We start from the raw sequence: 26,212 nt of genomic DNA on the forward strand, positions 1-26,212 counted from the left end.
CTTTGTATTCTTGACCAGCGGGAATCAACTGCTAACATGGGTAGCCGTCGTCCACGGACATCGAGCGCAAACCATTTGAGCTCATGTTGTACTAAAGTGGTACATGCTCTTATTTACCTAGAAATATAACAGTTTATTTTCCATCTGCAATATTCTAATTAATAGATGTACTCTCTCCCCCAGTTTTCCCCTTTTCCTCTCCCTTTTCTCCTCCCGCCCCCTTTTACCCTCTCTTGCCTTCCACCCTTTCCTTCCCTGCTAAACGGCCCCGTAATACATTTGTGTGCAACACCGCGTAAGCCAATAGAGCCACGAACAGGAGCGCTCCCGAAAAACCAATTGGGACAGCGCTTTTACTCTGAGTGAAGAGTACATCTCTAGCGAGCACTCTAGCTGAGACGCTTCGAGTTAATCAACTTCCGGGTCAACTAAGGAAGCCCATTCTTGCAGCCACTAAACCATCATCACTTCCAGGGCATGAGATACTCTGAAAAGTCACAGACGATCAGAACGAGACAAACGCTTCCGGAGCACACGTACTCATTCCCCAGTGAGCCTTCAAAAATCTGGACGAGGAACTTTTTATCCAGCACGTCGAAATCGACTGGGACTATTGGCCACCACATTGGACTTGAAAACACAGGACGCTGAGATTTATCATTCTGCACGTGACTACGTTTGTGTGAATGTGGAGGTTCTGCCAATACTTTGGGCCTTGCAATTTGAATGAGCTAGTGGCTACATTCCCATGATATGGAAGGAGGCCCACGTACGCTCAATTCTTAAAAAACCCTCCGCCGATCCAGCAGTACTAAGTAATTACAGACCTATATCACTACTCCCCCTGCTAGCAAAAATTCTGGAGGCTCACATTAACAGCCAAGTGAGCCAGTCCTTGGAGTCCACTAACATTCTGGACGTGTCGCAGTCCAGCTTTCGACCGGGCTTTAGTACAGAGACAGCCATTCTGGCTGTCACGGATTCCATCAGACGTACATTGGATGAAGTGAGATCGGTGATGCTCATTCTACTGGACCTCTCCGCAGCATTCGATACGGTATCCCATCGACTGCTGGCGGAGAGGCTCCAGGATTGTGGTATCGGGGATCAGGCACTGAATTGCCTGGTCCATTTCCTGTCCGATAGGAAGCAACAGGTCATCATGGGCTCATTCAAATCGTCAAAATACCTATTGGAGAGAGGGGTCCCGCAGGGCTCATGTCTAAGTCCGACCCTCTTCAATATATATATGGCCCCACTAGCCAGAATAGTGCGGCATTATGGGTTTGAGGTCGTCTCATACGCAGACGACACTCAACTGATTTTCCCAATTGGGAAAAATCTGGTTGAGGAAAGAACGCGCTTTGCCCAAGGAATGTTGGCCATCTCTAGCTGGATGGCTGAGTCCTGTCTCCAACTAAATCCGGAGAAAACAGAGCTGATGTTTCTTGGAAAAAAACAGGACATTGTGCTAAACGACTGGTGGCCAGCCGAACTGGGGGCCGCTCCTGTCCCTTCAAACTCTGTGAAAAGCTTAGGTATACAACTGGACAAGAACCTTTCCATGAAGAAAAATGTGAGTAACATTGTAAGCTCATGTTATCACAGCCTGCGACTGCTGCGGAAAATCATTCCGTATTTGCCTCTGAGCCATCGCAGAACAGTGGTGCAAGCCCTGGTGGTCAGTAGGATTGAATACGGGAATGCACTGCTGGCGGAAGTAGGATCTACACAGCTAGCAAAGCTTCAAGTGATCCAAAATACGGCAGCAAGGATGGTCTTGAACCGCCCACCAGGTACCCCCTCACTCCCTTTACTAAAGGAATTGCACTAGCTGCCGGTGAAGAAAAGAGCTTTTTTCAAGACCTGCTGCTTGGTCTTTAAAGCTATGAGGGAGACTGGCCCAAAATATCTCCAAAACAAAATCTGCAGATTGACATCAGTCTGCAATCTGAGATCAAACAGTAAATCCCTACTAGCGATCCCACGTATCTACCGTAATCGCTTGGGAGGAAAAGCCTTCTCGTATGTAGGCCCAAAATACTGGAACTCCCTGCCGGAAGAACTGCGAAAGTCTCCTTCATATTTGACTTTCAGGAAACATCTTAAAGCCTTCCTCTACCGCTAAACTTACTCTGGTACCCTAACTCTCGCTTTCAGAAAAAAAGAAAAAGGACTAGGTAGCGCGGAGATGCCCCCGGGTGATTCAGGCGCTTTATAAAACCCCAAAAATAAAATAAAATAAAATAAAATAATGATTGTGGGACTTTTTAAGAATTGCAACTTGGGCCAATACTTTGGGGCACCTAGCCTGGATGAATAAACATTTGACAAGTCGAATACTTCTATAATTAGCTGACCCTATTGACCTGTGTTCTGATCTTGGGAATTATTGACCCATGTACGTAGAATGATTGGATTGGGATTACTATATTCTAGCCCTGACAAGTTTCCATTCGGAACGAAACGTGTTGGCTGATGTCCAATTTTAACAACAACTACAATAAAGGATAACAATTACTTGGTTACATTTGAAGTTCATTGACTGTGTTTCTGGTGCACCTTCTTCCTCTTTACGGATGTAGGAAACACACATGACCATTGTCCTCCATCGCAATTCCTCATGGGTGGATCTTTTTGTTTATAAATAATTGTAAGGGGAGGCCGAATCCACCCTACGTGTTTGTTTAAGACACCAACCCTCCACTCGCTCCTTTGGTATTTATTGCAATCATTATTGCAACAAGTGCAGTAACACCAAGGTCAAGGAACGTGATGGGCCCCAGCACTCCAAATTTCTTTTTTTTAATACTTGCTTGCTTCACACAGTCTGAGCCACTCACAGGGACACAACTTGCAACACTGCAGCAGGTAAAGTGGCAGCAGTGCATTGAGGCCCCAAGCTCCCTTTCTACCTCAGTAAAGCTATATGAGCTTCTTCAGTTTTCAAAAACTACAAGGCAACAGAGGCAGATTTACGAATAAGTGACTCGATGCAGCCCAGCAACCATAGCTGCTACACTGCATTGCATGAGAGAGAGAGAGAGAAGGACAGTGTGCCACTCCTCTCTTCCCAAGCACTGCCACACTTTCAGGCTTCCTAGCACCATACACACACATTTGCGTCATGATATTCATAAGTCCAAAGACATATTAGAAGAGATAACTCAATTTATTAGTGTCGTATAGCTCCACTCCAGTGTCAGCAATAATCATATCGCCAACATTCGAATGAAACTCCCAAAAATAATCCAGTCACCAAAATTTGAATTGCACTCCCAAAGGGGTAAATCATTGAAGAGGGTAAAGGAGGCAGGCACAAAGAGGAGGAGAATGATCCATCTTACTCAATACATCAATACAACACATCTCCCTGCAATAAATGGAAGAGGAAGAATTAGAAGGGTGAAAACGTAATATACAGGTAAAGGTACAATCGGATAGTTATGCAATAAGAAGAAAGAATGCAGTCTCAGTAAATAAAACAAAGAGGTCTAAAAATCGAATTTGATAATGGAGATACAAAATTGAATTAGATATCCTATCAAAGTATAAAGACAACATTTAAGGACAAAGTATTCTAAATTCAATAAAGTCTTTGAGCAATCCTGGATTCTTCCTGGCTCAAGGGTTTTCAATATTCCAGTTTGTTCTATTCATGGGGCCTCATTTATGAGGCCTTGCGTCAGTTTTGCGCTTCCGATGCGTCACTTTTTGTGACGCATCGGCGGCGTAAAACATGCCTCCTGTTGCGCACTATTTACAAAGTGACGCATCTAAGCAGATGCGTCACTTTGTAAACCCCTGCGCTACATTATACCTGCGTCAGGTATAATGTATGCAGTGGGGGGCGTTCTCCCGCAAAAAGCTTCGTAGAAGTGACGCAGTGAAATCTATGAGATTTCACTGCGTCACTTTTAGGACGCTGTTGCGTCAAAATCTTGCGCCTGCCTCACAGCAGGCGTAAGACTGACGCAAGCCCTTTCACATGGGGCCTGCCCCATGTGAAAGGACGCATTGTTGGAGTTGCGTCACACTCCAGCAATGCGTCACTTTTGCGCTTACAGATACGTCAGAAATACTGACGTATCTGTAACTCCTTGCGACATGATGCGTCATACATTAAATTTGACGCATCAAGTATGTCGCCAGGAGTGCGCACTGAGAAGTGACATGATCAATATCTAAACTATACTTATATTTGTTCTGAAGTCCCTTAATTCTCTCATTAACAATGTTATGTTGTAAACAAATTGGATCACCACCATTTAGCCAGTTAGGAGTCAATTTCATACCTGGTTCCCTTCCTCGTGATGGAAATAATTGGAGAAATATCAGTAACAGAACTGGGCGTGATATGATATGACCATAACATGTCCCATAAAGATTTTCAACAGAATTGTGAGAGGCATTAGCTAGTTGGATACATTCCTTCATCAACTTATCGACCCTTCCCACCAACCCATTAGCCCTTGGGCAATATAATGCTGTTCTCTGGTGACATTTAGACATGTTTTTCAGGAAATCTTTCATGGAGTCAGAGGTAAATTGATTACCAGTATCCTTTATTAATGTGCTAGAAATGCCAAAACTAAGACAAACATTTAAACAAATCCCTGGTAGTAATATTGCTCACCATTTTGTATGTGACATACTGAAAGTAATAATGCACTAAAACAAATATGATATTTTTTTACAACATTGTGTCTGTATATTGGTCCAATTATGTCCAAACCTACATTGTCCCGCGGTTTAAATTGGACCACCACTGGGGATGAAGCAGGATTTTGAATGGATTCAAATTCATCACTCAACCCACAAGCATAGCAGTCTCTTACTTTATACTCCAACATCAAATCCATGTTTGAGAACCAATAGGCAGCACTCACTCTAGCCTTAGTGAGACTTCATGTACCAAGTCTCTCAATATTACGTCATCTTTTAAAGAAAGCTCAGTTCTGACTTCCCAGAATAGCTTATTAACTTCACGTAATTCATTCATTCTGTTGGGCCACCAATTCCAAACAATTTCACTCATTCTATTGGGCCACCCATTACGAACAAATTATTTGAGAAGAGAAATGGTGATGTATTTTTCCAGGCTGTCTTTCCACGTGGCGTGCATAATAGTTGTAATGTCTATGGTCATGACAGAAACATTAGGTGGGGAGATCATTTCACTGGCCCCATCGATAAGAATTGAAAAGGGCCAGGGAGGGGGGCACAAAGGGGGAGAGAATGAACCATCTTACTGAGTACATGAACACAACACATCACAGTCACCAGTGTTCGTAGGCAGAGCTGTGTGTCAAACACCTGAGGGTTGGAGCATGGGAACACCCATGTCCCACTCATGGAACACTTCTTCATATAAAGTAATGCCCAGTGACTATTTGTGTTACCTTCATCAACCTGTGAGCACAAAAACATTTTTTACCCTGGAAAGTAAATAGTTTATCAAGACTTTGCACTGGTTTGCATCACTGTTTGTGACTTTTTCACCGGCACAAAGCCTTGATAAATGTGCCCCAATGTTTTGTTTTTCTCACACAAAGTTGTGGAGATTTGCATAGATGAAATGAAGTGGATTGTGTAATTGAAGAAGAAGGACCTTGATGTAAGTGTACTCTATTTCCCCGATCTTTACCTCATAACAGCACTCACAAAGTCATATTTTACTGCCATATTTCCCAACTGTAAATTGTGAAATGACCTGTTTATCTGCAATAAAGAAGGTTTTTATTTATGACACTCATGATCATTTCTAAATCATACTGACCATGTTATCACTGTCTCTTTTTCTTCACAATTCCCTCTTTGTATCTATCTCTCTCTCTTCACCTGTCATTCTTTAACTCGCTTTTCATCCCTATCTCATTCTCTATATCTTTCTCTTTTCTGTGTGTCCCATTCCATCTCATTCAAGTGTTTTCTTCATCCCCAACTCTCTCTCTGTCATATACTCTCTCATCTTTCTAAATCTCTTTTTGTTCCTTGCAGTCTCACTGTCACATGCCCTGTTTTCCTTTACTCACTTTGTTTCTCACTCTCCCTTTGTCGCACATTCTCTCTCTTTCCCTTTATGCCCCTCATATTCTTTATTTGATAGCCATGAACAAACCAGGATCACAAAGCAATTACAAGTAGTATAAACCAAAGGTGCATTAAAGTTGTTGTAAGGAAGTATAGAGAGCAAAAGCATCAACTGTATATCTAAGTTACTGGAGTATGCCAGCCACAGTACACATATTTTCATATGTTTTTGGGGAACCTCTCACATTCTTCATCTCACACGTTTCCCCTCACTCTCATTTTTCTCTTCCTTTTACTTTCTGTTTTCCATTCTTCTTTCTACAATCTTTTCTTCCTCTCACCATAACCCTCTGAAAGTTTCTCTTTCCTTCTCTCCCTCTCTCTTTGACTCTGCAACATTTTCTCTGTTTATTTCATTAAAAACTTTGTATGGCACGAGCGTGACCCTAGAGGGTATCAAAGGGCTTAACAGAGAATTGTGACACATGTAAGGGGAGACAATTGCGGAAAAACAGCAAGACTAGACAAGATAAAAACAGGTACCTAAACTCATAATAGTGGAGGGAAACAGTATAGCAACAATACAAGATATCTTACGTAAGCAGAATAGCATGACAAGGTAGGCAAAAGAAAACAAATGTCGAATACAGCAGGAAGAGTCGTCGGTACAATAGATGAGGTGGAGAGCAGACCGTTGGGCTAGGAGGACATGTGAGAGCTAGACTGACATGACAATAGGCCGTGGCTAAAATTCTAATTCAGAAAAGTACTCATCAGAAAAGCTTTCACCTTTCTGAAGGACACTGTTGATGGATTCAGTCTCGTTTCTGTAGACAGGGAGTTCCAGATTCTTGGGGCAATAAAGAGAAGGACCGATTATAAGTTTTCATTTTTTTTCAAAAGAATTGGGCTTAAGCAACAGGGTACTGGAGCCCGAAAGATCTAGCTTTTTTGCAAGGTATAGAGGAGTGTTGAAATGAAGGGCTGTATGGGTCATGCAGGCAATTGTATCCTTGCCTCGAAGGGTAACCAATTTAGAGAATTCAGATCCGGAGATAGCGGACTTGAAGTCAGCGGGGGGGAAGGAAGGGTTTTAATTTCCTTAGGATGCTCAATTGGACGTTTGCTCCTTTGGTAGATGCGCTTATGTGATCCTGCATGTTCAAGTTCTTATCCAGCACTATTCACAGAGATCTCATAGAGCCTATGATTTGTGATGTGCAGTTGAGAGAGGATAGATGTTTCGCCAAGATGGGGGCTTGCTTGGGCAGGGAGATAAAGAGGAATTCAGTTTTGAGGATGTTAGGTTTGAGATGGTTGGAGGTTAGCCAGTTTGGGGTTTTGTGCAGGCAGTTCTTAATTTGTGAAATAATAACCGCGGGGCTCAAAGTTTTCCTCAGAAGCTACCGCCAGCACTGCAGAAGGTTTGTGGTGCCAAAAACAAAGGCTGGGTGGGCTTGAGCGCCCTTCATGCATCTTTAACCCAACACCAGACACTCCTTGTCCCTCTACCTTACTCCTGCACATTCTTTGTCATCTCTGCTTTATCCCTTTGTCACTGTATTTCATTCTTTCTTTTCGTCTTCCTTTCTCCCTTTTGTGCTTTCTCTCTTTTGTTCTTGGTCAAAGTGTGATGAGGAAAAATAAGTACTAGTGCCCACCCCCACCTCAGAGGCGTCTCCCATTGCCCATGAAATCCTATCCTACAGCCCGCAGCAAGAGCCCTGTTTCTCTTATAAACGTTATTTATTTAGCCCTAGTTGGGCTTCGAGAACGTGGGTGTTTCCTCTGCTACTGACTGACCATCCTTGTAACTCTTAATATTAGCACAGTGACAGGATGGTCCAGCTCAGTGGATAAAGGCAGTGTTGTTACAAAACATGAGCTTCCACCCCTGCAAGATATGCAAATAGGGCCCCCCACACTCACATCAGTAGTAGCTCAGGGGCCCACTTCAGTATGAGTGGACCTGGGAGTTCCACAAGCTCACTGGGTCCTCTCTTATGCCCCTGGCTGATGGAACATCCTCCCATTTCGATCAATATGCATTTTTTTGTTTTATTTACTTTGTCTTTCAGCAGCTTGGCACCCGTCTACTGCACACAGCACTGTCAGTTAAAGATGCAGTGTCAGACAGTCTTGCAACAACTACCACACACAACCCGAAGGGCCCCCCTCAGGATTACAAGGCTCACCACCTACTGCCCCTCACCCCCACAGTGTGTGGGCTGCGGGGTGCACTTTACATCCCTGACATCGAACATTGTCGAGGCTTACAACTGTTCCATAAGCTTCCAGTCCTATACACTCTCCCTCACCTTTAATGAATCCAGTAAAAGGCACAGTCAGTTGTGTTGCACTCCGTCAGGTCTGCATATCACAGGTCTTCATTTTGAGCAACATGTTCTTTCTTTCTGCCCATACCAGTCATTAATGTTAGTTTGACTCCTTTACCACTACCACCAGAGGACTTCCCTGGTATTCCAATCACACAAGTTTAAACAGTAATTCTACCCCGCCAGCGGTCAGGCAGTCACCCACCTAGTTATATTTATTTTTAACCGTTATCAGGATACCAACCGCAGGTAAAGGCATTTGTTGTCCCGGCCCTGTGAAATAAGTGCCGGTGCTCAGCACCGGAAACCACCGCAAAAAATTAAGCACTGTGTGCAGGGTTCCGTTGAGATCCTTGATATGATCAGGAGAAGAGATTTTCATGTACAACTGGGTGCCATCCACATACATGTGATACTGGATGTTAGATGCTTTGAGGATTTCAGTAAGAGGAAAGTGTGTGTGAGAGAGAGGACCCCTGGGGAACCCCCAAAGTGCAAGGACTGGAATTGGGGAGAGTTTGTGTTCTGTTACAGAGAAACGAGGCAACCCCATTTTAGTACTGAGCCAGAGAGCCCCATCCTATGGTCCAGAAGGCTCAGGAGATTGTCAAAAGCAGATGGGAGGTCGAGTAGGATTAATAGGCAGGATTTGTTCCTATCTAGCATTGTGAGCGTGCCATCGACTATATGAGCGATGGCTGTTTCGGTGCTGTCACCCTGACAGAAGCCTGATTGGAATTGATTAAGAAGCTGGAATTCCTCAATGTGATTACACAGTTGTACATGAACACATTTCTCAAGGAGCTTTGCCAGAGTTGGGATGTTTGTAATTGGTTGGAAGTTATTGAGGTCCTCTGGACAGCCAAAGGTTTTTTGAGAATATGCAAAACCTGACCAGACTTTAAGCAGATCTCACCTTGAAGCAGGAAGGCAATAACGATCTTGGGACCTTTATCATCTCTTTAAAGAACTTGGAGGGAAGGGGACCGTTGAAGTGATTTGAGGGTTTCAGGGTAGAAAGAATGTTGAGAATTGATGTATCGTTGAAGGTTGAAAATTGACTCCAATAAGCACTGTTTGTAGGGGCATGACATACTGCAAGATGGGACTGGGGGAGCAGGTGGGAGGCTGGTAGGAATGATAGATCGATCAGGGCAGACCTTAGATCAGATTCAATCTTGTTAGACTTTTCAAGGAAGAAGGAGGCAAAGTCCTCACAGTTTGGTTGTGGACTGGACAGGAATGGCGATTGAATGGGAGTGTTATTGGATTAAAGTTTAATCAGATGAAACAGCATTTTGGGCGATTTCTTTTCCTCTCACTCTCAATAACAAATGTTTACTTCCTGGCCTCTATCACCTTCTCCTTTCTCACTCTTTCTGTTCTGTTCATTGCTTTCTGTTTTTTCTCTCTGTAACTACCTACATTGCTTCTCACCCTACCTCCTCTTACTTGTATTCCCGTTCTGCAGAAGTGGATGCGAGGGCCATTTCCGACGAAAGTAAAAACTTGCCTTACCCCTTCCCAGACAACATAGCAGCCTGTATTAATGACTATTTTAAAAGCTTCGCCCCAACAATGGCAAAAATGATTGAGGAAATCGGTCACTCCTATTACATTGAAAAATTAAGGTAAAGTATGGAAAAAACTGCAACCTTCATACTTCATTGTGCCTGAATACTTTAAAATGTGTGTTATGTGGTGTACTTAGTAGAGCTATAAGATACTTGTTTCACTTTGCTTAGTCACAATGTGTGCGCCCAAGCTATGACACTCCCATTGCAATGAACACCTTTACTGAATAATACCTACATGAGAAAGTGCAGCGGAGAAACAGCCTACACATCTAAAGCGGATGCCAACTACAGAACTGCTGCAATTAACTGCTTTACACCGAATATGTGTTTCACACACCCTTTTTGACCTCTCCTTACATTAAAACTAGACTCTACCATTAACTCTGAACCCTACCATATTGAGTGTAAAAGCCAACCGTAACATTCTTTCCATGCCTGACCTGTACTAAAAACCATAACCTTTGCCTTTCCATTTTACCCTCTCTATTATTCTTAATCCCATGAAAGTTTTCGACTAAAATGCACTTCGTTTGGAACAATCTTTCTCTGTAGAGTATTCATGTCTTTCGCTAACTGTTGCATATTGTTACCCTACCGTGTGCTGAGAGCCCACCTATTGCTTACCACTGGTTGGGTTTACTATCAATCTCATTTGCTTACTTCTTATTCATCAGCTTCCATGGGCTTTATTTCCTCTTCTTGTGTATGTTCCTATCCTGGCATAAGGACCCATTAATTCTGTCAGCCCACTGCTCCCTTTTCAGGCACTCCTTTTTTGTTTTTGGTTGAGCATTTCACGAGAGTGCATGCGTTGTCCTGCCATCTCCCATGTCTACTTCCTGTTCCACTTTTTCAACCTTGTGCTTCTTGGCGTATCTTTCCTCAGTTACCATTCTTGCTTGCTCCCAACCTGCCCACCTTCTGTTGCTAATCCTACTTCTCCACCCACCGTCCATTGTCTGTGTGCTTCCCCACCTGCCATGCCCTGTTGTCTGTTTGCACCACCATCCCTTCCCCCATCCATTGTTTGTATGCTTCCTCCTCTCTGCCCTTCCTCTGTTGTCCGTATGCTTCCCCATCCCTACCCTCTGTTGTCTGTGTGCTTCCCCACCTGCCATGCTCTGTTGTCTGTTTGCACCACCATCCCTTCCCCCATCCATTGTTTGCATGCTTCCTCCTCTCTGCCCTTCGTCTGTTGTCCGTATGCTTCCCCATCCCTAGCCTCAGTTGTCTGTGTGCTTCCCCACCTGCCATGCTCTGTTGTCTGTTTGCACCACCATCCCTTCCCCCATCCATTGTTTGTATGCTTCCTCCTCTCTGCCCTTCCTCTGTTGTCCGTATGCTTCCCCATCCCTACCCTCTGTTGTCTGTGTGCTTCCCCACCTGCCATGCTCTGTTGTCTGTTTGCACCACCATCCCTTCCCCCATCCATTGTTTGTATGCTTCCTCCTCTCTGCCCTTCCTCTGTTGTCCGTATGCTTCCCCATCCCTACCCTCTGTTGTCTGTGTGCTTCCCCACCTTCCATGCTCTGTTGTCTGTTTGCACCACCATCCCTTCCCCCATCCATTGTTTGTATGCTTCCTCCTCTCTGCCCTTCCTCTGTTGTCCGTATGCTTCCCCATCCCTACCCTCTGTTGTCTGTGTGCTTCCCCACCTGCCATGCTCTGTTGTCTGTTTGCACCACCATCCCTTCCCCCATCCATTGTTTGTATGCTTCCTCCTCTCTGCCCTTCCTCTGTTGTCCGTATGCTTCCCCATTCCTACCCTATGTTATCTGTGTGCTTCCCCCCTCTGTTGTCCATGTACTTCCTAACCCCATCCTTCATCGCTTGAGTGCTTCCCACCCCCCACTTTCCGTTGTCGGTGTGCTTCCCCATTGCTACCTCTTGCTTCTCCGTTCTGCCCTCACCCCAATCCATCTCCCCTGCCCTTCTTCTGTGTTTCTTTGTCCTTTGCCTGCTCTTCTCACTCTCAACCCACTCCCGTTTTTTTTTTTTTTTAAAGTGCGTTAGCGCTACATAAAACAAAACGCATTAGCACTATGTTAAAATAAGCACATTTCAGGCAACTTTTTCTGTACTAATCCACCTCGAATCGGTAGATATAAAGAAGAAAATGACCCAAAGGCCACATCATAGTGCCTTTTTTTACTTTGTTATCATCCATGCTGCACAATAGCTACACTGCTGTACAGCATGGCTATAAAGGTATTGCCAAAGCGAATAGATCTCATAGACCTGGCAGTTTGGCCTGGACTGTTCCCACTGGAGCAGGGTCAGGACTGACTTTCATATATCTGGGTCCTAACTGAGGTGTCATGGTGTGCAAAATAACAATGGATTGGGATATAGCCTCGAGTAATCACCAGTGACTGAAATCAATAGAAGCCTTCCATCCATCATCACTGTTTTGTATACTTTAGTGTGCCTCATTATGTAGCCAGGTGAGTCTGTCTTGGCATGCATACAAAATGTCGTAATGCAACATCAGACTCATTTGGCCACACAATAAGAACTAGGATTGAAATCTAAAGTTAAGTGGGTTTATTACAAATTAGTAATCAATCCAATAGTTGTAAAAATCAAGAACATGCTGTAAATGTAAAGAAACACGACCAGCAAATCAAGCAGTTGAAGCAGATTCCGTCTTGACACATAAAGTAATGACAGACAAAACAATACAGACACCAAGAATATAGACTTGGAGGATTCTCCATTTACTACGCTCCTCCCTCCAAGACATGAATAGATTCTAAAACCATCTAATCTGGCACTAAGTCTAAATAAGGATGGTTTTAAAAGGGAAAGGGCTACGGGGAATTTAGAAAGGCAGGAAGGTGTCAGCATTGTGAAAACTCAATTAGAACTCTTCTAAACGGGAAAATAAGTGTTAGCACAAAGCCACAGTTATGCAAGAATAAAGGGACGCAGAGAGGTATGTACCTCTCAAAGTCCACAGGATTGCTCCTTCTACAACACCTAACAGAAGACTACTAAGCACTAAGTAAAACACACATATACTTCATCAGTCCCACAGTCTCACCACCCCTCAAAGGACCAATGGTGTTGCACTTCACTGGCACAGTTGCAATATCTTCAACTTTTCTCATCCCATAAAACCTGTACATTCACACGACCTTGGGTAGTACACCAATGTTTAACTCATGAAGAGACTACACATGTTACAGAACTCAGCGGCTAGACTCATCCTCAACCTGCCCAACTGACCCACATCACCCCACACCTCAGGAACCTCCACTGGCTCCCCACTCAGAAACAGGCCAATTTAAGATACTGACACATGCCTGCAAAGCCATCCACTACCTAGGACCAGCGTACATCAACCACCGCTTGAACTTACACCAACTACCCAGACACCTTCGTTCAGCCACCACCACCCTTGCACAGATACTGAGAATCCACCAAAGCAGCATCTGAGGCCGTTCCTTCTCCTACCTCACTGCCTAGTCCTGGAACATCCTTCCCCTCCACCTCCGGGCATCACCCTCACTGGCGTAGTTCAGGAAGAGACTCGAGACCTAACTTTTCAACTGAGCCCTGCAACCTAGAACCTGGAGACCCTCACTGGTGATTAGCTGTGCTATACAAATAAGTTGATTGATTTATTGATGAATAGGATGCTTCTTCTGTCCGTTAGCTTACCACAACTCTGCCAATATTTTCTTCTCAGTCCTCTCTATCGCTAATAGACTATTCTCCATTTTCTAACTAATGAAGTCTTGAAATAATGCCTGAAGAGGAGAGAACGTGCAAGGCAAGCAGAAAAATATGTTTCGAAATTCAGGCCTAGTTGAATTAGCTTGGTTAAACACTAGATTGTGCACTTTGGTTACATGAATATATGTGCATGTATAGCTTAAAAATACCTACAGTAATATAGATGTGCTTAACTAAATGAATCATGAACAATGAACTTTCAAATAAATGTAGCATAACTTGAATCATAAATGTAAATATGTGTGAGAACAATATTTCTTCATGGTTAGGTTAAATGACAATATGCACACATTTATGAATGTCTAATGTTCTACAGTGAAACCGTCACAACAGTACAAGTGAATACTTCACTGCATATTAAGAAAGTTAAGGCACACAGAGTGGATAGTGCTAAGTGCAGGTTAATATTGCGGGGCAGATTTACAAGCCCCGTATGCCACATTTATGCCGCCGTTGCGTCACTTTTGTGATGCAGCGGCGGTGCAAAGCCAGCGCCATGCTGCCGGGTATTTACAACGTGACGCATCTAGGGAGATGCGTCACGTTGTAAAGCCCTGCGACACATGTGGGCGTTCTGGCGCAGGGTGGGGCATTCCGGTCCAGGAACGCCTCCTAAAAGTGGCTGAGTGAAATCTACAAGATTTCACTCAGTCACTTTTACGGCCATGCTGCGTGAATACCCTGCGCCTGATTGAAGCAAGCGTAAGGATTGGCGCAGCAAGTTAGGCATAGGGGCACCCCGAGCCTTGCTGGAGCTGTGTCGCGCTTGCGACGCAACTCCAGCAATGCGTCACCTTTCCGGCATCAGATGCGTCACGCATCTGTCTATTCTTGCCCCATGGTGCGCCGCATTGTAAATGTGGTGCATCCATGGTGGCGCAAGAGGTGTCTGCCCTCACGCAAAATAACTGGCGCATGCATCCCTGCTGATATGCAGGGATGCACCAGTTATTGTAAATCTGCCCCTGAGTATCTCTGACGTGTAAGGATGGAGTTAAAATTACGCTGGTCCAGTGTGCTTCCTGATTGCTGTCTCTTGCTGGTCTGTTCTGCCCCCACCCCAATCCTTATCTCCCTTCTTCTTCTGTGTTTCCTTGTCCCTGCCTGCGCCCCACTTTCAACCTACTCTCCTGTTTGTTTATTTATTTATTTAAAAAGTACATTAGCGCTAAATACTAAAATATGCATTAGCGCTATATCAAATAAGCACATTTCGGGCATCTCGGAGTGATACATATAAAGAAAAAAAATGATCCGACGCCACATCATCCTGCTTTTTTTCACATTATTATCAGCCATGCGGCATAGTAGCTCCAGTGCTGTACAGCATGGCTAAAAGTAATTGCCAAAGCCAATAGATATCATGGGCCTCGCAGTTTGGCTGGGACTGTTCCCACGGGAGCAGGGTCAGGACTGATTTGCTTATAGCTAGGTCGTAACTGTGGTTGCCTGGTGTGCAAAATATCAATGAATTGAGATGTAGCTTAGAGTAATCACCAGTGACTGAGATTAATATAAGCATTCCATCCATCACTTTTTTGTAGACTTTAGTGTGCCTCATTATGTAGCCAGGTGCATCTGTTTTGTCCCGCGCCTATAATAGGACGTATTGGCAACGTAATAGCGCTCTTTTTTTTACATTATTTTCAGGTACAGGTGAGCCCTATTAGCTTGCCAATGCTAGTCTGGTAAGAAATTTCTATGCCACAGCTTTTCTCCATCATGGTTTCTTTGGACTAAGCAACTTTGTGCACACATCTATATTTGAAGTCACAGCCAAATAGAATTAAGAGACATCATACTCCTGTCCTTGCTATTCTGGTTGCATTGCTGAAAAGGCACTGTAAGAAATGCACAGCTATGCCTCAAATAAGAGAAGCTGTCCACCCTGGACTTTGTAAACAATTACCTATTTTCCTTAGCAGTTGGTAGTCATTCAATGATCTGCTACCAGAGCTGCAGTAAAAAAACATTTCTATATTCAAATGTGAGTTTTGAGGAATGGTAAAAGCCCCATTACTACCACCCACTGCTCCTTGCAAGTCCCAGAGGACGCACTGAATGCATTCTCATTGCAGTATTAATTGATCATAATGATGAGCATAGGCACATAATCAATCCTTGCATTTTCTTGCTTTGAATCTGCTTTCTTGATAACTCCATAAGTTCGCTCAAGGAAGGCAGATAGCTCAACACAGAAACATGGGGGCTTATTTGCAAGCCACTTGCGCCAATTGCTGCATCACTTTTTTGATGCAGTGCAATCAGTGTGCCACATTGCGCCATATCTACAAACTGACGCTTTATTTCAAATGCATGAGTTTCTAGAGTCCTACACCAGGTGTATTGTACGCATGGTAGGCGTTCCATGCAAAAGCCGCATGAAAGTGGCACACTGAAATTTACAACCTTTCACTGCATCACCCTGCGACCTGACTGCGTCAAAAAATCCCTGCTTCTGCTCAGACCCGGCGTAAGGATTGAAGCAGGGCTTTTACAATGGGACTCATCTATGTGTCCTGACGCATTGCTTGAGTTGTGTCGGTTTTACAACCAACTCCAGCAATTTGTCACTTTTGCGCCAACATATGGGTCAGAATTTCTGGCATGTCTGTTAATCTGTGCTCCATGGACCATGTATTGTAAATACAGCGCAAGAGCATTTGACGCTGGTGCAAGGAAACTGATGCGTCAGTTTCTTGTGAATGAGGTCCATGGAGGTCCATGGAGCGGTGGATATGTGGAATTTTCAAATAAAGTAATAGTGCACGCTTAATGTACACTTTATGTGAGAATTCATAGTCTTCCCCCTATGCAAAGACAGACAATTTTTTTCAACTTTTCTCGAGGTGAAGTAAACTTCATCTGTTCCCTACTCTCCAAAGCAAAATGCCCTAGAACTTTTTGAGTGGACTTCAAGCTCCAGGTAACTGGCTGGTGGTGGGGTGGGTGGGTGGGTGGAGGAAGGGAGGTGGAGGTGTTCCCTGCTGTCACTCAGGATTATTCTGACCCCTCATTGGCAGGCGTGAAGCATATTACGTACCCACTTGACTGTGTATCTTCCTACTCTCAGAAGCCGCACTCAGCATTCAGCACCAGCAGGGTCAGACTGGGGCAGAAAATTGGCCTGGGCACCAAACTACAGCGCTCCCATTACTGAAATAGTAAGCTAAAAAATCTTGTAAAGACATGGTAGACTGCATGGATGCCAGCAAAGCTTTTTTTTATTATCAGGGAAATCAGCAGTAAAAAATGGCCCTCCAGACCTTAAATCGGACACAGAAAAAGACATTTGCAATGCAATAGGTCTCGCATTCACGCAAGTTTGAGCTATTGGCATTGTAAATGACAATGTCTTTTATTTATATTTTGGGTTTTAAAACATAAATAAAAGGAATTGTCATTTAAAATTACTAAAAGCTTAAACTCTCGCAAATGCGAGACCTACTGCATTGTAAATGCTTGTTCTTTTTCTGTGTCTGTTTTATGGTCTGGAAGGCCGGTTTTTACTGCTGATTTCCTCATAATAAAACAAACATTGCTGGCATCCATGCAGTCTACCATGTCTTTACAAGTTTTTTAGCTTTCTAGTTGGTGGTGGGGATATTGGTATTGGTGGTGGTGGTATTGGAGGTGGTGTGGGTATTAGTGGTGGTGGTTGGATTGGATTGTTGATGGTATTGGATCGGTGGTGTTATTTGTGGAGGTGGTTGTATTGGTGGTGGTATGTTTGTTGTTGGTGGTAGTATTGGTATTGGTGGTGGTATTACTGGTGGTGGTGGAGGTAGTGGTATTGATGGTGGTGGTGGTATTGGTGGTGGTGTTGGTGGTTATGGTGGTGGTATTGTTGGTGGTATTGATAGTGGTGGTGGTGGTGGTATTGGTGGTGGTGGTATTGAAGGTAGTGGTATTGGTGGTGGTGGCATTGGTGGTGGTATTGGTGGTGGTGGTATTGGCTGTGATGGTGATGTTGTTGTTAATAAACAGGCTTTTAAAATCAACCTGTCAGGTGGCTTATGTACAGATACACAATCACTTAGAAAAGGGGTCCAAGGGAACGTTTAAAGACCTAGCGTGGATATATTCCCCATTCATATACTATATACAAACCACACTATCCACGGGTCTAATTGAACAACCAACTACTATGATGTGTATTAGATTATAAGAAAGGCCTTGCGACCTATACACCTCTTAATAGATTATGAAAAAAATTACTTTAAATAGGACAGATTCCCATCACTCACCATTCGTCATACGCTTCATCATCTGGGTCTCCTCCTAATAACACACTATTGTCACCAAGGGCTGCAACCCTTCCAAAGGGGAAGGGGAGCTCACAGCTGTTTTTATGTGGTTCAACGTTTAGCGATATAACATGCTATATATGACCCTACAGATCTGAGCGAACAGGTTATGTGGGAATGATAAGTGCAGTGCGAAGTGATGATAACTAGTGAATTAAAATTGAGCAGTGAGAGAGACAAAACTTTATTGAATATCTGTTTAAGCTTAAAAACGGTGCAACGACAGTTTCCAACAAATAACTACCTATGAATAGTAACTTAGGGCCAACATGTTTTGCATTTACGAAATACAATGAGTGGGCGCGGCTTCTCTCCCATACTCTACTACAGCAGTCTCGCAGAGCGCGCAGTGCATGCGGCCTTCTGCTAGGCTCGACCTTAAAAACCAGCCCTCACACTGATCTGTCAGACCAGCACATCGTGCACTGCCTGATTGCCCTATAATCCAGTCCGTCTCTAGAAGCCAGTTACTGGATTGAAAGTGTCAAGTGACATCCCTCTACTATGGTGCAAGGGTGTGTGCGTTGGCGCAAAGTAGCCATGTCATATGGCCGATAGGGACATCGTCGACATTGCTAAGTTAGCATGAGCTCTGCTGCCATGATGCTGCATTTGCACATGTTACTACATGACTTTATTTTTGCAAGACTCTGTTTGTAACTTTCACATGAGAACCGTCTACTTTGTGCATTCTCTGTCTGTTCCTGGGATTTAGTCTGAAGACGGTGAGCAAGGTCGATAAATACTGCCCTTTGTTATTCTGTTCTGGTCAGTCCCTAGGACCTAGACAAAACACGCTAGCAAAGCTGTGGCTGCTGAAGACTTGTGCTTTGATATTATGGGAATGCATGTTTGGTGAACAGGCACTTGGAGAGGGACCCTTCCAGGGAGAAGAGACATGCTGTTCCTATGATGTAGATATACCATCTAGTCACAAAGGTATTGGGTCTGCTGGCAAAACCCATTTATATTTTTATTATTTAATAAAACTTCTTCCTACCAAGTGTAGGGTGGTTAGGCTTTATAGCCCTTTATCCACTGTCTATATACGCTGACATTTCCCTTTATAATACATGGACTTGCTACGATGCTACCTGTTTTAGGTTTCTGTGTTTTCCTGCTGGAAGTGGCTCCTATACTGCATTATAGAGCACAATAGTTAAAATAAACATTTTAAACTGTAACAGTGTCTCAGTCAATTCTTATTGTGGACAAGCACGAGTGAGTAAGCAAAAGGATACGTCTTGTAACTGCGATTCCTGAGAGAGTTGGGCGTGTTGTGTTCTGGGGTGTGTAATCATTTGCATCTCCGTGATTTTTTAGGACAGCGAGTGAGACACTATAGCTAGTCGGTCCTGGGATTGTGTGTACTGAGGCGGTAGGAAGGCTTAGCCTCTATACACCAAGGTCCTGTATTCCTTCGCATAGTTCTGTGTATGTGCAGAATCCCTGCAACAGCCTTAAGTGCGACGTTGCAGGGCACAAGAGAAATAGCATCAGACCTTAATAGCTTTGGTGCTGTTCTGCTTTCTCCCTTTCACACAGCACAGCAGGGCAAATTTTGTGTACTGCGTGGCATGAAAACATAAATCTGCTCATAAGCCTCTAGCTTCATGCCGACTCTAACTACTGACTCTTTTCCAGATCTGAGCTGAATGACCTGGCCAAACCCGTCATGAGTTTTCTATCAGAAGTTGATAAAGAAATAGCTAAGGAGATGGAGAAGGATGAGCAGAAGAAGAAGAAGAAGAAGCACCAGCATCATAAGGAGTTGCAGCAGGAGGCGCAGTAGAATTTACCTAGTGACCCTTCCCAAGCGTTGTTTTTTCGTCCTAGTCACCAAAGAGGGCTCAAGTCCTTTGCCATTCCACAGGCATAGATGGCCTAGCTTTACACAATCCAAGCACAGAAAGTGAATGCTCAGAACATCTGGCACAGGCCTTCACAGAGGCTGACAAGCGAAAGCTGATAAACTTGTTAATGTTGCTGATTGATGATTGCAGTGCACACCTCTGCCATATGAGGCTTCTATGCACTATCCAAACATTAATAAAAAGTGAAAATATTAAAGTTCACAGAAAATAAGCCATTAAATAAAAATGATACAAATGTTTTTACCTCTCTATGAATCTTGAAATTGACGTACCTTATATTTATTTATTTATTCATTATGTTTAGTGCATATATAACACAACCCTAGCCACAAGGGCAAAAGATCACTTCATAGGTAAGTAGAAATACAATGCAGAGTGGGAAAATAACAGGTTTGGCCATACTAGGTAACCAGAAAAGCAATAAAGAGAAAGCACATTACAAGGGTAGGGAATAGGGTAACATTCATTCTATGGGTTACGCATAGTTGAGCCTAGATGTGGCCTCATAACAAATTATGTTAATCGGATCAAAGTTTAGGAGATATTGTAAAGGAAAATGTCTGTCTTGTATTTGATGCCAGGATTACTATTCATTATTCTGAGCCTGGAGCTTCCTCTACACACTTCTACTTTGCGAAGAATTACAAAGTGCTCTGACTTTTCCGATCCTATTCTCTGCATTTTAGACCCCTCAATAAAAATGCTAAAATTAAAGTAAATCCATGTGAGAATACAGCCAGAGCTGAAGGTACAGCACTATTGCCACTCACGTTTGTTGACGAGCTTGACTGACAGATAGATAAAACTGCATGAGCTTGCACCTCACAAATTAGCCTTACCGTACTCAGAACATTGAATTTTTGATATGTAATGCAGTGACTAGTAAATTGCTCCCCAAAAGTAAGTTTAAGATCGCCCACCTGAGTGAAGAGGTGTAGGAAGCTGGCTCTCTATACAGTGAACTAAAACAAAGTACACTGTCCACAGTGTACACTGGGTCTCAGATTGGTATACAGAGGCAAAAGCAGATACTGCTAACACTTTACTTGTGGTGCTGTGGACGAGCAGTTAGGCTTATCAGAGGATAGTGCTAACCATTTGTTGAACTCACAGAGGCAATACATGAGACACACACTTAAAGAATAAATCTGAGACGTAATTAGAAAAAAATACTTCTTTATATATATTTTGTAAAACCAAGAACTTCACTCAAAAGTAAGTATTGTTTAAAATAGCAACTTTGAAGTAAACAGTTGTTTGAAACAATTATTATTAAAAACACATTTGCACTGATGTTAAGCTATGGAGAAATCATATGCTGCATATGGTCATTTAACAATGACTTACGGGACCCTTCCCCAGCACTTGAGATAAATATTGGGCAAGGGCGCACCAACATGTCACCTAGGGACAAATTGGGATGTCCAGGTGCAGAGGCGTGTTTTTCAGCATATTGGAGATTTTGAGTGATTTTTGGTAATTTAAATTGGAATTGAAAGTTTTCTGCATAATGTGAAACTATGCAGGAAAAATACATGCAGCATACAGGTACTTAGCAGTGACTTAAGCGACCAATCTTCTGGACTTAAGGTGAGTATGCAGCAAGGTCCAAGGCAGCACCAACAGTTCACTTTGGTAGGCTCTGGGGCATCTGGGTGCGGAGATGCATTACCGGGTCAGGTGCCTCCTTCACTTCAAAGGATTAATGAACCAGTTACAAAGAGACTCTAGGCTCACCTGAGGCGGAAAGCCGGGTGATAGTTTGCTGTTTGTTTTAATAATTGCTTTAGCATTTCCACCCATTTTCCTTTGCGCCGTATTAGTAAAACTGAAATTTTAACTCACTTTCTGACACTCTGAGAATCCGCATTAGCCTGTACTCCGGTTATACGCGGCAGATTACGTGCTTGGGCCGGAGACGCCAGAAGAGTTTAAGTGGCGGACATATTGAGCAAACTACAAGTCCCAGCGCTCTAGGGCCGCTGACGGGACTACAAAGGGAGACAGCGCGTTAGCTCGCGAGACTCTAGGCTCACCTGAGGCGGAAAGCCGGGTGATAGTTTGCTGTTTGTTTTTAATAATTGCTTTAGCATTTCCACCCATTTTCCTTTGCGCCGCATTAGTAAAACTGAAATTTTAACTCACTTTCTGACACTCTGAGAATCCGCATTAGCCTGTACTCCGGTTATACGCAGCAGATTACGTGCTGGGGCTGAGGACGCCAGAAGAGTTTACGTTGCGGACATATTAAGCAAACTACAAGTCCCAGCGCTCTAGCGCTGCTGACGGGACTACAAAGGGAGATGGCTACCTCTCCGCGCAGCGGACGCGGGCAGCGGGCGCGCCGTTGTCGCGCCGAAGTCAAGCCAAAGTCCATCCCGTCTGCGCCCGTCCGCGCCACGGACGGGCCAGGGGCTGGGCTCACTGCCCATGCATCTATTAAAGCTCAAATTCCTAAAGATTGCCATCAGGCCCTTAACGTTGATAAATGGGTAGGTCCCATAAGCTGTCTGGAATGTCAACACGAAATAGCACCTTATCAAAGTCTGCCAAAGAAAGAAACTTGCACATTCCTAAAGGGGGGTCTGATAAATGCTCGCTCCATGTGCAAGAATGCACTTCATATTTTTGACCTTATCTCTGAAAATGATCTGGACAGTTTATTAGTCACAGAAACATGGCTCAGAGATTGGTCTAATCCCGATATAGTTCAGGCCCTACCTTTGGGTTTTTTAATACAGAGGCTAGATAGACCGTCCCAACGGGGAGGTGGGCTGGCAATCATCTATCGAGACACCCTTAAATGTATCACCATGGAACTACCGGACATAAAAGGAGCAGAATGTCTTGGTTTTAGTTTTCAGGCCCACGACTCATTCACTTTTGCTGGAGTTCTGATATATCGCCCCCCAGGACAAGCGACTCAGTTCCTAGAAAGTGTGGGTGAAGTCCTGACCAACCTAACTCTTAGATTTGCTAATTTTACCTTATTGGGAGATTTAAACCTCCATCTGGACAGCAACAGCGATCCCCACGTGTTATGTTTCAAAGAGATTCTACCTGTGTTGGGGCTGACGATACATACAATAGAACCCACACACAAAGCTGGCCATATTTTAGATTGTATTAGCTCAAATCTGGACACACTGAAGGTCGAATCCCCTCTTACTCAAACTTGGTCGGACCATAAATATATTGCCTTCAGCCTTAAAGTTGACGACAAAAAGGCTACAAGGATGGCCTGATCAGGAAAGGGGACGCCTATCCCATGCTGGGGGAAAATTATAGAACATCCAGATCTTAACTCCTGGGCGAAAGAGAGCAAACCATCATTTTCAGGGAACGTGACCACGGACAACCAGAACTATGAGGGATGGATGAGAGCAATAGGGGAAAGGATTAAATCTCGGGGGACAAAGCCTAAATCTAGACAAGGAAAAATATCTGCCTCTTGATTTACAACCCAATTAAAAGAAACTTCAGGAGAAGTGTAAGGATTAGAGCGGAAATGGCGCCGACACTATAATAGCAATGATCAAGAGGCCTATAAAACAGCCAGGAGGGCCTACCATGCATCTATTAAACGTACTAAAATGATTTATTACATCAATCTGATTGGAACTACAAAAAATAAGCAAAAAGGAAATTTTTCAAATAGTTAATAACTTTAGGAATCCTAAAATATTAGCTCAAGAAATCCCGCCATCACGGACCCTCTGCAATGAGATAGCAACTTTCTTTGAGCAGAAAATAACCAACCTCACATGAGATTTCCGTCAGGTCATCCTGGAAGATTTAGAAACATCATGTAATGCCCTAAATAAAAAGCCCCATCCATTAGGTTGGGAAACCTTTGCCCCGATTAGTCTGGAGGAGTCTCTTCAGGCCATATCCACTATCAAGTTAGGATCACTATTTGATCCATGCCCCCCCCGCATTGCCAAAAGCCATAAAAGAGGAGGTTAACCCTGTGATCAATTTAATTCTTAATTCATCTTTTCAATCAGGGGAAATTCCAGCATGCTGGAAAGTCGCAGCTGTCAGACCCCTGCAGAAAAAAGCTTTGCGTGATCCTACGGTTCTATCTAACTTACGGCCTATTTCGCTTCTTCCAGCCGTATGTAAATTAGCAGAAGACTGCGTCAATAAACAGCTAATGGCGTATGTGGAAGAGAATAATATTCTTCATCCTAACCAAGCTGGGTTCGGAGCCCACCACTCTACTGAATCCGCATTACTGTCCACTACAGAGACCATAAGAGCTGCACTGGATCAGGGCAAAAGGGCAGTCCTGATCCTATTGGATCTATCTGCAGCGTTTGACATGGTGTCCCATGCTATTCTGATACATCGCATGACGAGTGCAGGCATAATGGGCACCATGTTAAAGTGGTTTAAAAACTTTCTGATGCACAGGCGGCAGGTCACCATGCTGGGCCAGTTCTGTTCTGAAGAGAAGGTGGTTCGGTCAGGAGTACCCCAGGGCTTTAGTTTGAGCCCCACTTTATTTAACCTATATATGGTCCCCCTGATTCAACTCATCTCCTCCTTCAACATCAGCACTATAGCGTATGCAGATGACACCCAATTAGTCTTAGTTCTAGATAAAGATTCGGTAGATGCAGAAAGGACCGTGAAAGAGTGTCTAACTGCGACCTTCACCTGGATGAAGAATAACCATCTTAAATGTAATTCTGCCAAAATGGAAATCTTACCGTTTGGTCAAAACAATTTTTCCCCCCAGATGTGCTGGCCAAAAGAGGAACAAGCCCCGCCCAACACCATCGTGGCAGCACGTAATTTAGGAGTTAAATTTGACGAGACCCTATCTTTCAAACAGCAGGCAAGGGAAGTTGCGGGCTCATGTTTTAACATCATAAAGGGCCTCAGGAAATGTTTTGATCTCATGCCCTTATCAGCTAGACACATGGTCACAGTGGCCTTGATCACACCCAGACTGGATTATTGTAACAGTCTCTATGCAGGGACAAATATATCTGCCCTGCATAGACTGCAGATGGTCAAGCACGCGGCAGCAAGACTGGTTCTCATATGGCCAAGGAAATCTTCGGCCTCTGCCGCGTTGGATGTGCTTCATTGGCTTCCCATACAGAAGCGCATCCTGTTCAAGGTCCTGACGATTGCCTTTAGGGCATTTCACAAATATGGTCCACTGTACCTATATAAACACTTCAATCGATATCATCCTACTCGAGAACTCAGATCGGCTACTGCTAACCTTATGATTGTCCCAAAATTCAGACTGGCCACAAAAGGAGGAAAATCCTTGGCAGTTATTGGTGCAAAGGCATGGAATAAATTGCCCCACCAACTTCGCACAATTACGCCCGAACAGAAGTTTAGGAAATCCCTTAAAACATGGATTTATAGTCTGGCGGACTCTGTATGCAAAACATTGGTATAACCCTTTGTAATCTGCTGACAACAGTAAACTAGACCATCTTTGGTTTTGAGTCGAAGCGCCAAGATGATCCTTGGAGTGATAGTGCGCTATACAAATCGCTTTCACTTCACTTCACTTCACTTCACTTCACTTCACTTCAGGCTTGGAATTGGGGACCAGTCGAGATGAACTAGCAAGGGGCCACAACTCTTGAAATGCCCAGGGACGTGGGGGGAACCTTTGGTTCTCTTTTCCAGAGCCCTTGGGCGGCGGGTGCAGAGGAGTTCTTAGGCTTCAGGTTTTTATCACCTGGAGCAGTCGTGGTTAAGGGGGCCTGCACAAAGAAGCTGCAGGTAACGTTGGGAATTCCACAGTGGGCAAGTCCAAGGTGGGATTTGTCTCTGCTGGGCTGGGTGACCACGCTGGCAGTGTTGGCACACTTCAACTCGAGCTGGGAGTGACGGGGGCACAGGGGACTCTTGGTTCTTTTTCAATGGCATGCAGTTCTATCCGGCTTTCGAAGTCACAGCTACATGACAAGTCAAAAGTGGGAGGTGATGGACGAGTGATGTGATGTGAGTGTTTGATTGGTTCAGATGCTCCGTCCATCACCACCCCCTTTTATACCGCTTTGTTCCCCAAAAGTTGGCAGGGTATGCTCAGACGTGAGTCCCTTGCTCACTTTGCCATTGGATTCAAGCAAGCCTGGTTGAAGACGGCTGAAATGCCAGAAACCGGTCCTAGGAAGCTTGTTTCCGGTCCAGGGAAGGCATGGCTTGGCAGTTCGGGCTGGACTGTTCCCATGAGGCACAGGGTCAGACTGATTTGCATATGGCCATGTCTGAACTGGGGTGGCAGAGTGGGCTAAAGAACGGTGATGGATTAAACCCAGATCTTTTGACTGGGTGTGAGTGTTTGATTGGTTCAGATGCTCCGTCCATCA

General features: G+C 44.1%; 1 protein-coding gene across 1 annotated transcript in view; it reads left to right on the top strand.

Annotated features, from left to right (window-relative positions):
* Window positions 1-20,104, top strand: part of LOC144772434 (apovitellenin-1-like) — a 39,765-nt gene extending 19,661 nt beyond the window's left edge. The window contains exons 3-4 of the mRNA XM_078656753.1: window positions 9,841-10,000; window positions 19,636-20,104. Of these exons, the coding sequence (XP_078512879.1) occupies window positions 9,841-10,000; window positions 19,636-19,783 (308 nt within the window). The 3' untranslated portion in view covers window positions 19,784-20,104. The remainder of the gene's footprint in view (window positions 1-9,840; window positions 10,001-19,635) is intronic.
* The last annotated feature ends 6,108 nt before the right edge of the window (window positions 20,105-26,212 follow it).

Source organism: Lissotriton helveticus, chromosome 8 (genome assembly GCF_964261635.1).
Source record: "Lissotriton helveticus chromosome 8, aLisHel1.1, whole genome shotgun sequence".
Classification (NCBI taxonomy): domain Eukaryota; kingdom Metazoa; phylum Chordata; class Amphibia; order Caudata; family Salamandridae; genus Lissotriton; species Lissotriton helveticus.